A 12,283-nucleotide genomic window follows, 5' to 3' on the forward strand; every position below is an offset into this window, starting at 1 on the left:
TTCCAAGTCATCAAACTTAGTGACAGGGACGAAATCTAAGCATAACTACAATGTGATCAAGAACATCACAAATACTTGAAATATCACACACCGGCTGAAAGAAATCCCGTTTTTTTAAAGTATTCAAAACGTAGCTCATTTTAACGCAGCTAGCTGCCCAATCCAAAGGCAAACGCTTTTGGGATGAGCGTGCAGAGTGCGTTTTATGTTATAAAATGTACCATCTAGTTATTCAACTGGCGAACACATGAAGTAGGTTAAACTGCCTCTCTTCATTTCGTTTCATGGCTTCCAAGACCTAAATTTTAAAGTCTGGCCATGAAAATCCAGGTGCACAGGACGATTTGGCCAATGTATTTGGCTTGTGAGTACTGAGAAACCTGTGGACCCCGTCAAGTGGGTATCACACCAGCAACGATGGTGGGTCAAATAAAGAGTGTTCTGTGCTAAAGAAAACTTGAAGATGAGATGATTAAGAGTTAAAATAAAATCAGGAGAAACCTGATCATTTACAGTCATCCTTGGCTATTCTGCCGGGCATATAATAAAAACGCATAAAGAAACCGAGCACGCGTTCAAGCACTGAGTTCCGAGCACTGGAACTGTTTCCCCAGCTGTAAAATGCGGCAAGTCATCTGCTCTGCTGTCCCCACAGAACTTTTGAGAGGCTCTGAGGGGGATGGTGTGAGTCCGCAGAGAGGGGAGAGGCGCTGCTCCACCACCCTGGCCACTACAGTCCTCATAAACACCCCGTCGCCTGAGCCCCCACGGCCCTTTGCCTGTGCTGCCCACTGTGTTCAGTACACACGGTCTCGTTATATTAAAAAAAAAAATGAAGTTTGGTGAACTCCTAAATTTATTGCTTTCGCCTCAGGAAGAATGACTGAGAAAAGTAATTGTTTAGGATATACTTTCCTTTTCTCGACCTAAGACTATCAGTTTACTAGAGGCTTCCACAAAGCATTCAGACAAAACTCAAATGATGTTTTAAGTTCTCTTTGGTGGTATCCCCTGTTCATTCAAGTTCTCTGAATATGTGAATTCCTCCTAGAGGAGATTTTTTTTTTTTTTTTTTTTTTTTTTTTTGCATTACGCGGGCCTCTCACTGTTGTGGCCTCTCCCGTTGTGGAGCACAGGCTCCGGACGCGCAGGCTCAGCGGCCATGGCTCACGGGCCCAGCCGCTCCGCGGCATGTGGGATCTTCCCAGACCGGGGCACGAACCCGTGTCCCCTGCATCGGCAGGCGGACTCCCAACCACTGCGCCACCAGGGAAGCCCCCTAGAGGAGATTGAACGAGCATTTGAACTTGTTGAGTAATTAACTGCTGGTGGTCTGTAAGTGTAAATTCATTTCTTCCAGCAGTGGGTGTTTGCTTCTTAAGCTCTTGATGTCTAAATAGGGAAGAATTGCTCCCAGTCAAAGGAATTTCAGGAAACGGGTAGAAACACACACATGTGGTACGGGGTGGACAAACGACAATCACTACTGCACTGGGCTTCCTCTCCAGGTCCCCTGAAGGCAAGATTGATGTCCCTGGGGAAAGCAGGGCACCAAAAGGATGGTTAGAAGGAGATGAGAGATGATCTCCACGGTGTCCACTGTTCCTCTCTAAGGATGAAACCAGAGCTGCCCCCATCACCGCTGCTTAGAGACTCTTCCCAGGAGCCTTAGAGGCTGAATGGCCATGTTCCTTCATCACCAACTTCTTCTAAGACCCAGTTAAGTCCTGCATATCAAGTCCCAAGACTCTGCAATACTTATGTTTCCATGACACGTAGCACATAACTTTAGTTGTAATAGTTATATTTATGGATCCTTTTAATAATAATAAACCTACGATTAACTGCCTATTATGTGCCTTTTTTCTTTACACATTTAAATCAAAAGCTTACTATTATTATTGCTATTTTACCTACGAGAAAACCAACAGTTAGAAAAGCCATGAGACTTGCCCGCGTCTACACAATTGAAGAATGGCCAAGTTGAGACTCAAACCACACTTCTGCCATTATACCACCATGCTTCTTTATGTCTAGCAACTGGAAATTATTTTTATGTTCTATGATATTTTTAGCTCTAAAATGAGACTTCCAACCAGAAAATATTTATAATGCTTCCTGTTTAGTTATAGAGTCAGAATACCTGGACTAGAATCCTAGCTCCCCCATTCACTAGCTCTGTATCTCTGTGAAATTTGCTTAACCACTTCTAAGGGTCACTTTTTTTATCTGTAAACCAGGGATAACAGTAGTGCTATACTAAAGGGCTGTTGTGAAAATTAAGTAAGATAATAACACAAAGCACTTAGCCCAGTGCTCCACTTACAGTAAATATTCAACAAAATTAGCTACTATTACTACTGTTTTGGTTTAAATGAAAGGGATACTATGACCCTCTTTTAATTTATAAGGCTACAAGGCTATTTGTTTATGAGGTCCCTGCTATAGGGCTCTGTAAGCAAACATGATATGGGCAACCTATTCACGTTATACAATTGGAATAACTGCAAACAAGAAATGTATGCATTGTTCTATATAGTTTACATTTACATTCTTCTGCAACTAAATGATGTTCCTTCTTAGGTAGAGAGAAGAGCTACTGCTAATTAATCTTGTAAAAGGCCTCCAAGCAGACATATGAACAGACAGTACTCAAAACAGTGAGATACAGATGGTTTTAGGTTTCTAGATGCACCAAACTGAAAGGCGAAGCATTGAAAATAGTAATTTTTCTGTACTTGAAAATCACAATAGATAAAAACAATCATATCAAGTTTAGTATATATGCAACCTCCCAGCAACATATCAACTTTAGAACGTGCGTTATGCACATGTGGTAAATGTCACAATCCTTCGTAGCCTCAGGTTTGCTCTTGTCTTCCCAGTAGAGCCATTACATACTTTCAGTCACAGTGCTTCTTTCCATCCATTCATCCATTCATTGTCAAATACTCACAAGACTTGAGATAATTAATGGCAAGAAAAAAAAATACAGTAAAAGGTACACTACAAATGAAAAGTAAAAATCAGGATGAAGAAAAAACATAGATTACAGTAACAAGTAAAGAACAGAGGGAAATATGGATCACAGAAGTGCAGGTCATGAGAGCCATGAAATGGAGTTGAGCTTCCTGATACTTGGAGTGAAAAGGGAAACATGGTGGTTCCTCTTGTCAAGAGTAGAAAGAGCAGGGACTTCCCTGGTTGTCCAGTGGGTGAGACTCCACGCTCCCAATGCAGGGGGCCTGGGTTCGTTCCCTGCTCGGGAACTAGATCCTACATGCTGCAACTAAAGATCCCACATGCCGCAACTAAGACCCGGTGCAGCCTAAATAAATAAATAATTAAAAAAAAAAAAAGTAGGAAGAGCAAATCATGGTTCCTTTAGGATCAGAGTGACTGCTCCACTGCTGACACTCCCACAGGGCTCCAGGCCACATCCACTTCCCCAAACCCCTTCCTCACGTACCCTCCAGCCTTTCTGGTAAAAACAACCACTTCACTTCTCCCCTTCAGGTAACTGCCCATCTCATATTCTACATGGCTCCAGGGGGGCTGCTGATCTGCCAGAGCTACACTGGTTCACATGATACAGGTATAATTTTTTTTAAAGTGCCTCTTCCTCAAGATACTTCATTTCTATCTCTTGGAAATTTTTCATAATATACTTCTGTTAGTATACAAAAGTACTTTATGCCATAATATATAAATTACAATGTCTCTGATATGTACAGTGCCCTCCAGGGTTGTGTAGTTTACAACCTGTACCTTCCCTCAGATTTTACATATGCGAATTAGAAGAAAAGAACTCATTCTACTTGAACGTTGAACAGTAAAAATACTCCCCAGAGCTGCTGGAAGTCATATCCCCACCACTGAGTAAAACCTGAGAAGGTGAGGACACAGAGGATGCCGGAAGCCACAGCCACCACCAGCAAGCAAAGCCTCAAGTGTGTTAAACTGATCTGGGTGAGGGGTTTCCCTAGAAACATCAACAATTAATTTGAATTACTGTAGCATGTAATTTTTAAAAAGTTCCTCCAAACCTTAATGAATTCCCTGTGTTAAATTCTCTCTGTTAAAATAACTGGTGTCACTCTGACTTTCTTGACTGGATCCTAACTGACACAAACTATTTCTGTATTTTTCCCCTCACAATGCTGCATTTACAGAGGACTAAGATATAAATGACAAAGGCAAAGGGTACAAAGTTAAGAGCAGCTATGAGGCTAATTTTTAAAAAAATATTGCTAAAAATTGCATACTTCATGAACTTGCTTCCCTACAAAACAATTTGTTGGGCTTCCCTGGTGGCGCAGTGGTTGAGAATCTGCCTGCTAATGCAGGGGACACGGGTTCGAGCCCTGGTCTGGGAAGATCCCACATGCCGTGGAGCAACTAGGCCCATGAGCCACAACTACTGAGCCTGCGCGTCTGGAGCCTGTGCTCCGCAACAAGAGGCCGCGATAGTGAGAGGCCCGTGCACCGCGATGAAGAGTGGCCCCTGCTTGCAACAACTAGAGAAAGCCCTCACACAGAAACGAAGACCCAAGACAGCCAAAAAAATAAAAAAATAAACAAATGTGGGATTTAAAAAAAAAGAAGAAAAGATTTTAAAAAATAATTTGTTTACTATCTTTTAATTTAATATTCAAATTTCATATAGTTTTACATATATTTTTTAGGTTTTATAAAATCTAAAAATCTGTATACCTAACTTTACATTGAAGATTAAGTAAAGGATAGTGTATATTATACAGTAGTGGGTATACCATAGCATCACAATGAATTTTTATCTTAAATTTACTATATCCATATTATGGAAATTAATTTAAAATAGATGTAAATTTGGATAAAATGTTTTCATAAAAATTTCATTCACCAAGACAATCATACAACAGGCAATATACCTTAGCTTGTTATCTCTAGGACTTATTGATACCAACTGCCTGCTGTTACTACAGAGTTCAGTAATCAACATTTTATGTGCTGCTTAGGTGATACAACAGTGTACCTAGACCCGAACCCAAAGTTGTATGTTACATTTCTATTTTAAGCAAAGTTTGTTGATCCTAAAGGTACTCATTTAAAATACGCATTAACAGTCATTATAAAATATGAAATAATAATGAGGCATGCATTTTTTTCATAAAAATTTTGGTTTTCCACTTAAAGAAAGAGTTTGATGGCTTACAGCAGTTGGAAACGCTACCTTAAAATATCTTCGTTCAGGCAATGTATTAAGAAGTATTAAGGTAAAATCTGACTGTGATAACTTCTTTCTCTTTTAGGGCTCCATTTCAGTATTTTCGTTATTTAAAACGGGAGTTATGCAAACATAATTAGAATACTACTGGATAAATATATCTTTACCATTTGGCTCCTAAAATCACCAAAAGAAATGTGTTAAAATGAACACTCACTGTCCTAATTCTGCCACCCTGGAGCCATAGAGAATAATTTCTTTCCCTTCCACATTAAAGAATCCTACAGATATTTTAAGACAATTAATTCATCATCCTAGCTAAGCAGCTGCAGTCCTTCAGCCTTCTTCTTACGATGTGGTTTCCAGCCTCTTCACCATCCTGGCCTCCCTCCTCAGGACATACTCCTGATTGCCAGAATTCTAAATAAGGTCTGACTGCTATAGATCTAGATAGAAAGTTTTAGATTAACAGATCAACTGCTTGCCAGTTTATTAGTTATCATAAACATCAATCAAAACTCAAAAAGCTGAGTTTCACAGCTAACTTTAGCTGGATATTTTAAATGCTTAGAAAGTGTGAATTTTATTTTTGCTCTAACAGTCAGATGTGAGGTATCAAACTGAAACTTGGTGTAATTCACATGGCAAATGCCAACACCAACTATCTAACCACAAAGTTGGGGGGATGGGGGAGCAGAGACATGTTAAAAAAAAAAGTGAATCACCCTTTTCCATCAGATTCTTACCAACTGGGTGAGTTCTCGCCATGTACTCCAAGCAACCTGTTTTTACATCACTTTCTCCCGGCACTATAATTTTTCTGTATATATACCTGAGGTTTACAAATGACCTTGACTAAAGACCTAAGTTTCTGGGGGGTGTGTGTGTAAAAACAGAAAATTATAAGCCTCAAATATCTTTGACTCAGCCTTTAGTAAAATTAACATCACTTATATCCTAGTTAGCATAGACTATACTTACTCTTTATATTTTCATTATATAGTTAAAACTATACTCATTCTTTATATTTTCATCATATAGTTCAGTTTTTGCCTACGACTATTTGTTAAGGGCAAAGAACGTTACTATACAACAGAAAGGTTGGTGTTAATAGTTCTAAGCTCCGTTAACTTGTACCTTTGACATTATAAATGTTTGTTAAGGGAAACTTTATTTGCTAAAATGTTTGTTGTAGAAACTGTGGTTGCCTGCGTCAAGCTGTAACTGCTGCCTGTGATAGGAGCTTGAAGTAACTTCCACTCTGAGTGGTAATTAACTCACTTTCACTGGACTTGGCTGACTCAGCTCTAACTTTCCTGGAATGAAGGGGTGTGGCTCTGCTTGTTAGACTGAGAGCATCAAGATCTTTCATCCCGGCTTTCTCCCTTCAGAGCATGATAAATATTGGGACCCAAAACATCTCTCTTTAAAAAGTCATGTAAATTAAAAAGAAATCCTCCAACAATAGGGACCATGTATCATCACTGTACCTGGCTCAGGGCTTTCCAAATGTGACATGCTCAACAATATTTATTAGTTGAAGTGAAGTGAATACTCTTCATAACAGCTCTCACTTAAGGCTAAATTTCATTGCCTAAAATGAAACATGAAAGTTGAGAAGAAATCAAAGACTTTTTACCTCTTCACTAGGTTTAGAAATATTGGCTCCAGAATGGATGTACCCTGAGACACACTGAGTGTCTTCTAGAATATATCCGAAGCCTTTTGGTTGCAGGTGACAAAAATTTAACCCAAGCAAGTTAAACAAAGAAAAGAAGGAGGATTTATTGCTTCATAATATAAGGTCTCAGTCAAAGCTGAACTCAGAGGCTCAAACAATACCAACAGGACTATCTCTTTCTCTCTCCTTCTCTGGCCTCCTTCTGTGCTTCATTCTCAGGAAGACTCCCCCTCACTCCCTACCACTAGCAATCTTACGCTTACATCCTTTCCACTCACAACCCGAAAGGAGGACAGATCCTCCATCAAATCTTAGGGAAGGCTATGGTTAACTCCACATGGACCACATGTCTCTCCCAGGGCAGGGAAGCATGGCATCATGATGGACAGAACCCCAAGGAGAAGAGGAGGGAAGCTACAAAGATAAATGTTGTAAGGCTGCTAAACAATTCAAGGTCTGAAATTCTAAGTCCCTTTTTTCCCCTCCTGGGCATGATGGAAATAAAACCATAGTTTGCCAGGTTGCCTTCTAAGGTGACTTTGGTTGTACAGTACATTCTCATTCACTACAGGGAAATTATATTTACTGGGTCTATTATTAGCCAGTCACTGTGTCAGGCATTTTATAGACATTTGCTTATGATAAGTAGACATTTAAAATGAGGGTACAGAGGCTTTGAGAAGTTACTTAGAATAATAAATACTAGAGTCAAGGATGCAAACCGAGTCCATTTGCCTCCAAAATCCTCTGCTTTCAGCACTGAGAGTTCAGGGGCTCTTTTGAGTTTCTTTACTGTGGGCATCAGAAGTTGGTGGATGAAAGCTCAAAGATCTACATATTAGGCAGGGTCAACTTAGTTAAACAGAAGGCAACTACCTATAGGAAGTGACTTATCAGATGCCCTGAAAGAGTTTACTAGTTGCCTGAAATTCCTTCATTAGAGGTTACTTTGGGCTAAGTCAATATGGAAGCTTAATTTATTATTTTACTACAAATACTTCCCAAGGTCACTTGGAATAATTCAGTCTTGTTAAATGCATATGTCCCAGGAAGGGGTAACATTCGAGGCTTTCTTCTGTTTACCGAAACCTTTATGTACATCAGATTCCCCACCTTTTTTCACATGGCCCCCAAGAAAGAAGATACAGGGACAGGTAGCATCACATTGTTTGACAGGGCATCTAGGCAGAGCTCACAACAGCCAAGGACTGCACTAGGGGCTGGGAAAAATTCTACAACCTTTGCACTCCCAATGAAAATTACTCAGCATTTGATCATAGAATCAGCAACAAAAAATTCCGTTACCATATAGCCTATGAATGAACAAAGGGAACCAGGCATAGTAACTATTAGCATTTGCTCTAATGTTCCAAAACTTAATTTTGGAAACATAAACCTCTCGGGTATACATTACTTAATAAAGGAAAAATCTAATTTTTAGTGACTAGGGTTAAATGTTTGACATTGCACATTACTGTTGCTACCACAATGTTACCCACAGAAACCTTAGGCACAATGTAGTCTCAGGTTACACGGAGCACCACTGGCTTTGCTGTGCTTCACTGCTTCAGAAAGGAGGTAGCAGATAATGGGCTTGCCTGGCGTCCCAGCCTCCTACCAGCTCTTGGCCCCACAGCACCCCTGGAGGACCGTAACTGAGAAGTCCCTCAAACTACTAGCTTTCAGCCACTTCCCCTCTTAAATGGGACAGATGGGAAGCATTTTTTTCTAACAGTTTCACTTTATAAGCAGTTTTCCAAATGGCCCTGGCAGAGTACCTAGCACACAGTAAGCATTCAATAAATTAAAAAGAAGAGAATGAGGATGAGGTGGAGAGAACGACCAGGAAGAAGAAGAACTGCATCTATAATATTTATTTCCTAGACTCTTAGCTCTAAGGGACAATGAAGAAACTTCCCAGATCATGGTAGTTCAACCCCCACTTCTTAAATATGAGGAATTGAGGCCCAGAGATATTAGCAACTTGCCCAGTGTCAGACTGGATGTTAGGAGCAAAGCTGGGTTTATCACCCAAGTCTCCTTTCTCCTAGTCCTGTACTCTTTCTATAGTAAAAGCTGCATGCCAAGGGGTGGGCCATCTGTATTCAACAGGCAGCAAGAGACTGGAGTCACGCTGTATCCCCTGCAGAAACACATTTCTAAGGAAGGAAAATGAATGTTGTTGTCCACTGATGTGGGGTTCCCTATCACACATTTCCTGGGGCCCGTGCTGCAGTGCCTAAGGGAGAACCTGCTGGGATCTGATGCTATGAAGAGAGGTATACGACCTGGGTCCTGCTTGAAATCTATAAGATGAAACAGAGCACATGTATGAAACATAACACTAAAGTCAGTGTATCTAAGCGCAAGTGAGAAGAGCACAGTATATGGCTGTAGGATTTATAGGAAGCCTTCTGGAAAACTGGAAAATCTAAATGCTTCTCTGAGTATAACTGAACAATAACCACCAGTTCAAAAAATGAAAGCATTCATCAGGCCTGAAGTTAACAAACTGCTTACCTCAATTTATATATTAATGTTATATCATCAAATTCCAAATCATCAGAAACAAACCACCTTGAGATTTGACTCATATTTATAAAATACTACAAATGGTCCATTTAACTCATCCCACACAAAAAGACTATACTGAACCTCCTAGAGTAATGAAAATAAAAACAAAAATAAACAAATAGGATCTAAATAAACTTAGAAGTTTTGCAGAGCAAAGAAAACCATAAACAAAACAAAAAGACAACCTTCAGAATGGGAGAAAATATTTGCAAATGAAGCAACTGATAAGGGATTAATCTCCAAAATATACAAAGAGCTCATGCAGCTCAGTATCAAAAACACAAATAACCCAATCAAAAATGGGTGCAAAATCTAAACAGACATTTCTCCAAAGATGACATACAGATGGCCAAGAAGCACATGAAAAGATGCTCAACATCACTAATTATTAGAGAAATTCAAATCAAAACTACAATGAGATATCACCTCACACCAGTTAGAATGGGCATCATCAGAAAATCTACAAACAACAAATGCTGGAGAGGGTGTGGAGAAAAGGGAACCCTCCTGCACTGTTGGTGGGAAAGTAAATTGGTACAGCTACTATGGAGAACAGTATGGAGGTTCCTTAAAACACTAAAAGTAGAACTACCATATGACCCAGTAATCCCACTACTGGGCATATACCCAGAGAAAACCATAATTCAAAAAGATACATGCACCCCAATGTTCACTGCAGCACTACTTACAATAGCTAAGACATGGAAGCAACCTAAATGTCCATCAACAGAGGAATGGATAAAGAAGATGTGGTACATATATACAATGGAATATTACTCAGCCATAAAAAAGAACGACATTAATGCCATTTGCAGCTACATAGATGGACCTAGAGATTGTCATACTGAGTGAAGTAAGTCAGACTGACAAATATCATATGATATCACTTCTATGTGGAATCTTTAAAAAAAAAGGATACAACTGAACTTATTTACAAAACAGAAGTAGAGTCATGGATGTAGAAAACAAACTTATGGTTACAGGAGGGGTAGGGGGGATAAATCGGGAGATTGAGATTGTCATATACGCACCACTATATATAAAATAGATAATGAATAAGAATCTCCTGAATAGCACAGGGAACTCTACTTAATACTCTGTAATGGCTTATATGGAAAAAAGTCTAAAAAAGAGAAAAAAGAGTGGGTATGTGTATATGCATAACTGATTCACTTTGCTGTACACCTGAAACTAACACAACATTGTAAATCAACTATACTCCAATAAAAATTTTTTTAAATAAAAAATAAAGACTATATTGAAACATATTTCATATATAAAAGTAAAATGTCTGTGTATTGTTTAAACACATACTTATAAAATTAAGATATGTTTCTTGTTAAAATACATACTAATACTCTTTCATTTTCAGCATCACAGAAGATCAGGGCTAGAAAGTAACTGAGTTGTCAGTGCATCCATTCATTAGCTGTCCCATTCTCCCCTATGACACATCCCTTTGACAAACTACCATGGGAGGAGGCTTGGTTCATCTCTGGACATTCACCTGTTTCATTCTACATAAAACAAATGTACTTCAAAATGGGAAAATTTGGGGCTTCCCTGGTGGCGCAGTGGTTGGGAGTCCACCTGCCGATGCAGGGGACACGGGTTCGTGCCCCGGTCCGGGAAGATCCCACATGCCGTGGAGCGGCTGGGCCCGTGAGCCATGGCCGCTGAGCCTGCACATCCGGAGCCTGTGCTCCACAACGGGAGAGACTGCAACAATGAGAGGCCCGCGTACCACAAAAAAAAAAAAAGAAAAGAAAAAGAAAATTTGCACTAGGAAAGGAACAAGTAAAATGTCTTCTGAATTAGTTATAGGGATATCTCTTTAGTGATTAAGTTTCCTTTTCAGGTTTATTTAGTGAGTCTGATAAACTGCAGGGGCCAGTAAGCCTGTGCAACACCATTCTTACTCATGAACATTCCCTTCAGGAAGCTCACTATGAGACATGCGGTAATTCAAAGGACACGAGCGCTATAGAAGAATTCAGCAAAAACTATATTGGAGACTGTCTACAACATTTGTTAATCCTACAATATCTACGGGAATGTTTCAGGTTAAATATGGTCCTGTGTAGCAATAGAAAGTACTTAATCTACCAAGAAATATGCATTTATTGTCAGTCTATTCTACCTTTTGTGGCCAAAAAGTATACAGTTTGAGAAAATGTTCAAGTGCTGGGATTTAAACAAAAAGGGTCTAGCTGCTTTGTGCTGCATTAACTGAAAAATAAACCATGACGAGTTCTACTGTATTTGACTATTCACCCCATTACCAAGATTTCTGGCTGTGCATACAGTTAACTTCCCACACAAACATAGCCCTTACACAACTAGTTGATTTTTTAAAAATCACTTTGTTTGCTCTTAATAGATTAAAATGGTAGCACTAATAAATCAGTGAAACGAGAATACTTTCTATCTACCACCACCACCAAGGACAAAAGCAGGATAAAACAACAGCAGGAGGGGAGAGGGACCACTTGACTCTTACCACTTGGCCAGCTGGGTACCTCCTTTCTGTATCGCTGCAGGGCTACAGAGGATGGGCTTCCCAACTCACCTGTGTTTTGAGAATGACAACCATAAATTTCAACTTTCACCAAAAACTTGTTTAATTCTCCACTTGAGCTGCTCTCAGAAGATACATTCTACGGCCATCACCCTTTACAGCAGAATCAGAAGGGTGTGGGCATAAGCACTTTTGTGCTCGGCGGCTAGGAGGGCCTCACTGAGCATGTGGCCCAGAGCAGGCTAACAAGGCTACGAGGTGGGGTCACGAAGATGCATAAGACCCAGACGGTTACTGTACAATC

At 39.8% G+C, this 12,283-nt stretch overlaps 1 protein-coding gene across 4 annotated transcripts in view; it reads right to left on the reverse strand.

Moving 5' to 3' along the window:
• The window catches only part of AKAP7 (A-kinase anchoring protein 7), a 153,590-nt gene that overhangs the window by 25,962 nt on the left and 115,345 nt on the right, over positions 1-12,283 (reverse strand). The window contains exon 8 of one of the 4 annotated variants that reach the window (XM_082856006.1): positions 11,962-12,030. The exons of the other annotated variants lie outside the window; for them this stretch is intronic. Coding sequence (XP_082712132.1) covers positions 11,962-12,030 — 69 coding nt within the window. The remainder of the gene's footprint in view (positions 1-11,961; positions 12,031-12,283) is intronic. 4 annotated transcript variants of the gene reach the window in all.

Source organism: Leucopleurus acutus (assembly GCF_964270905.1).
Source record: "Leucopleurus acutus genome assembly, chromosome: 15".
In the NCBI taxonomy this organism is placed as follows: Eukaryota; Metazoa; Chordata; class Mammalia; order Artiodactyla; family Delphinidae; genus Leucopleurus; species Leucopleurus acutus.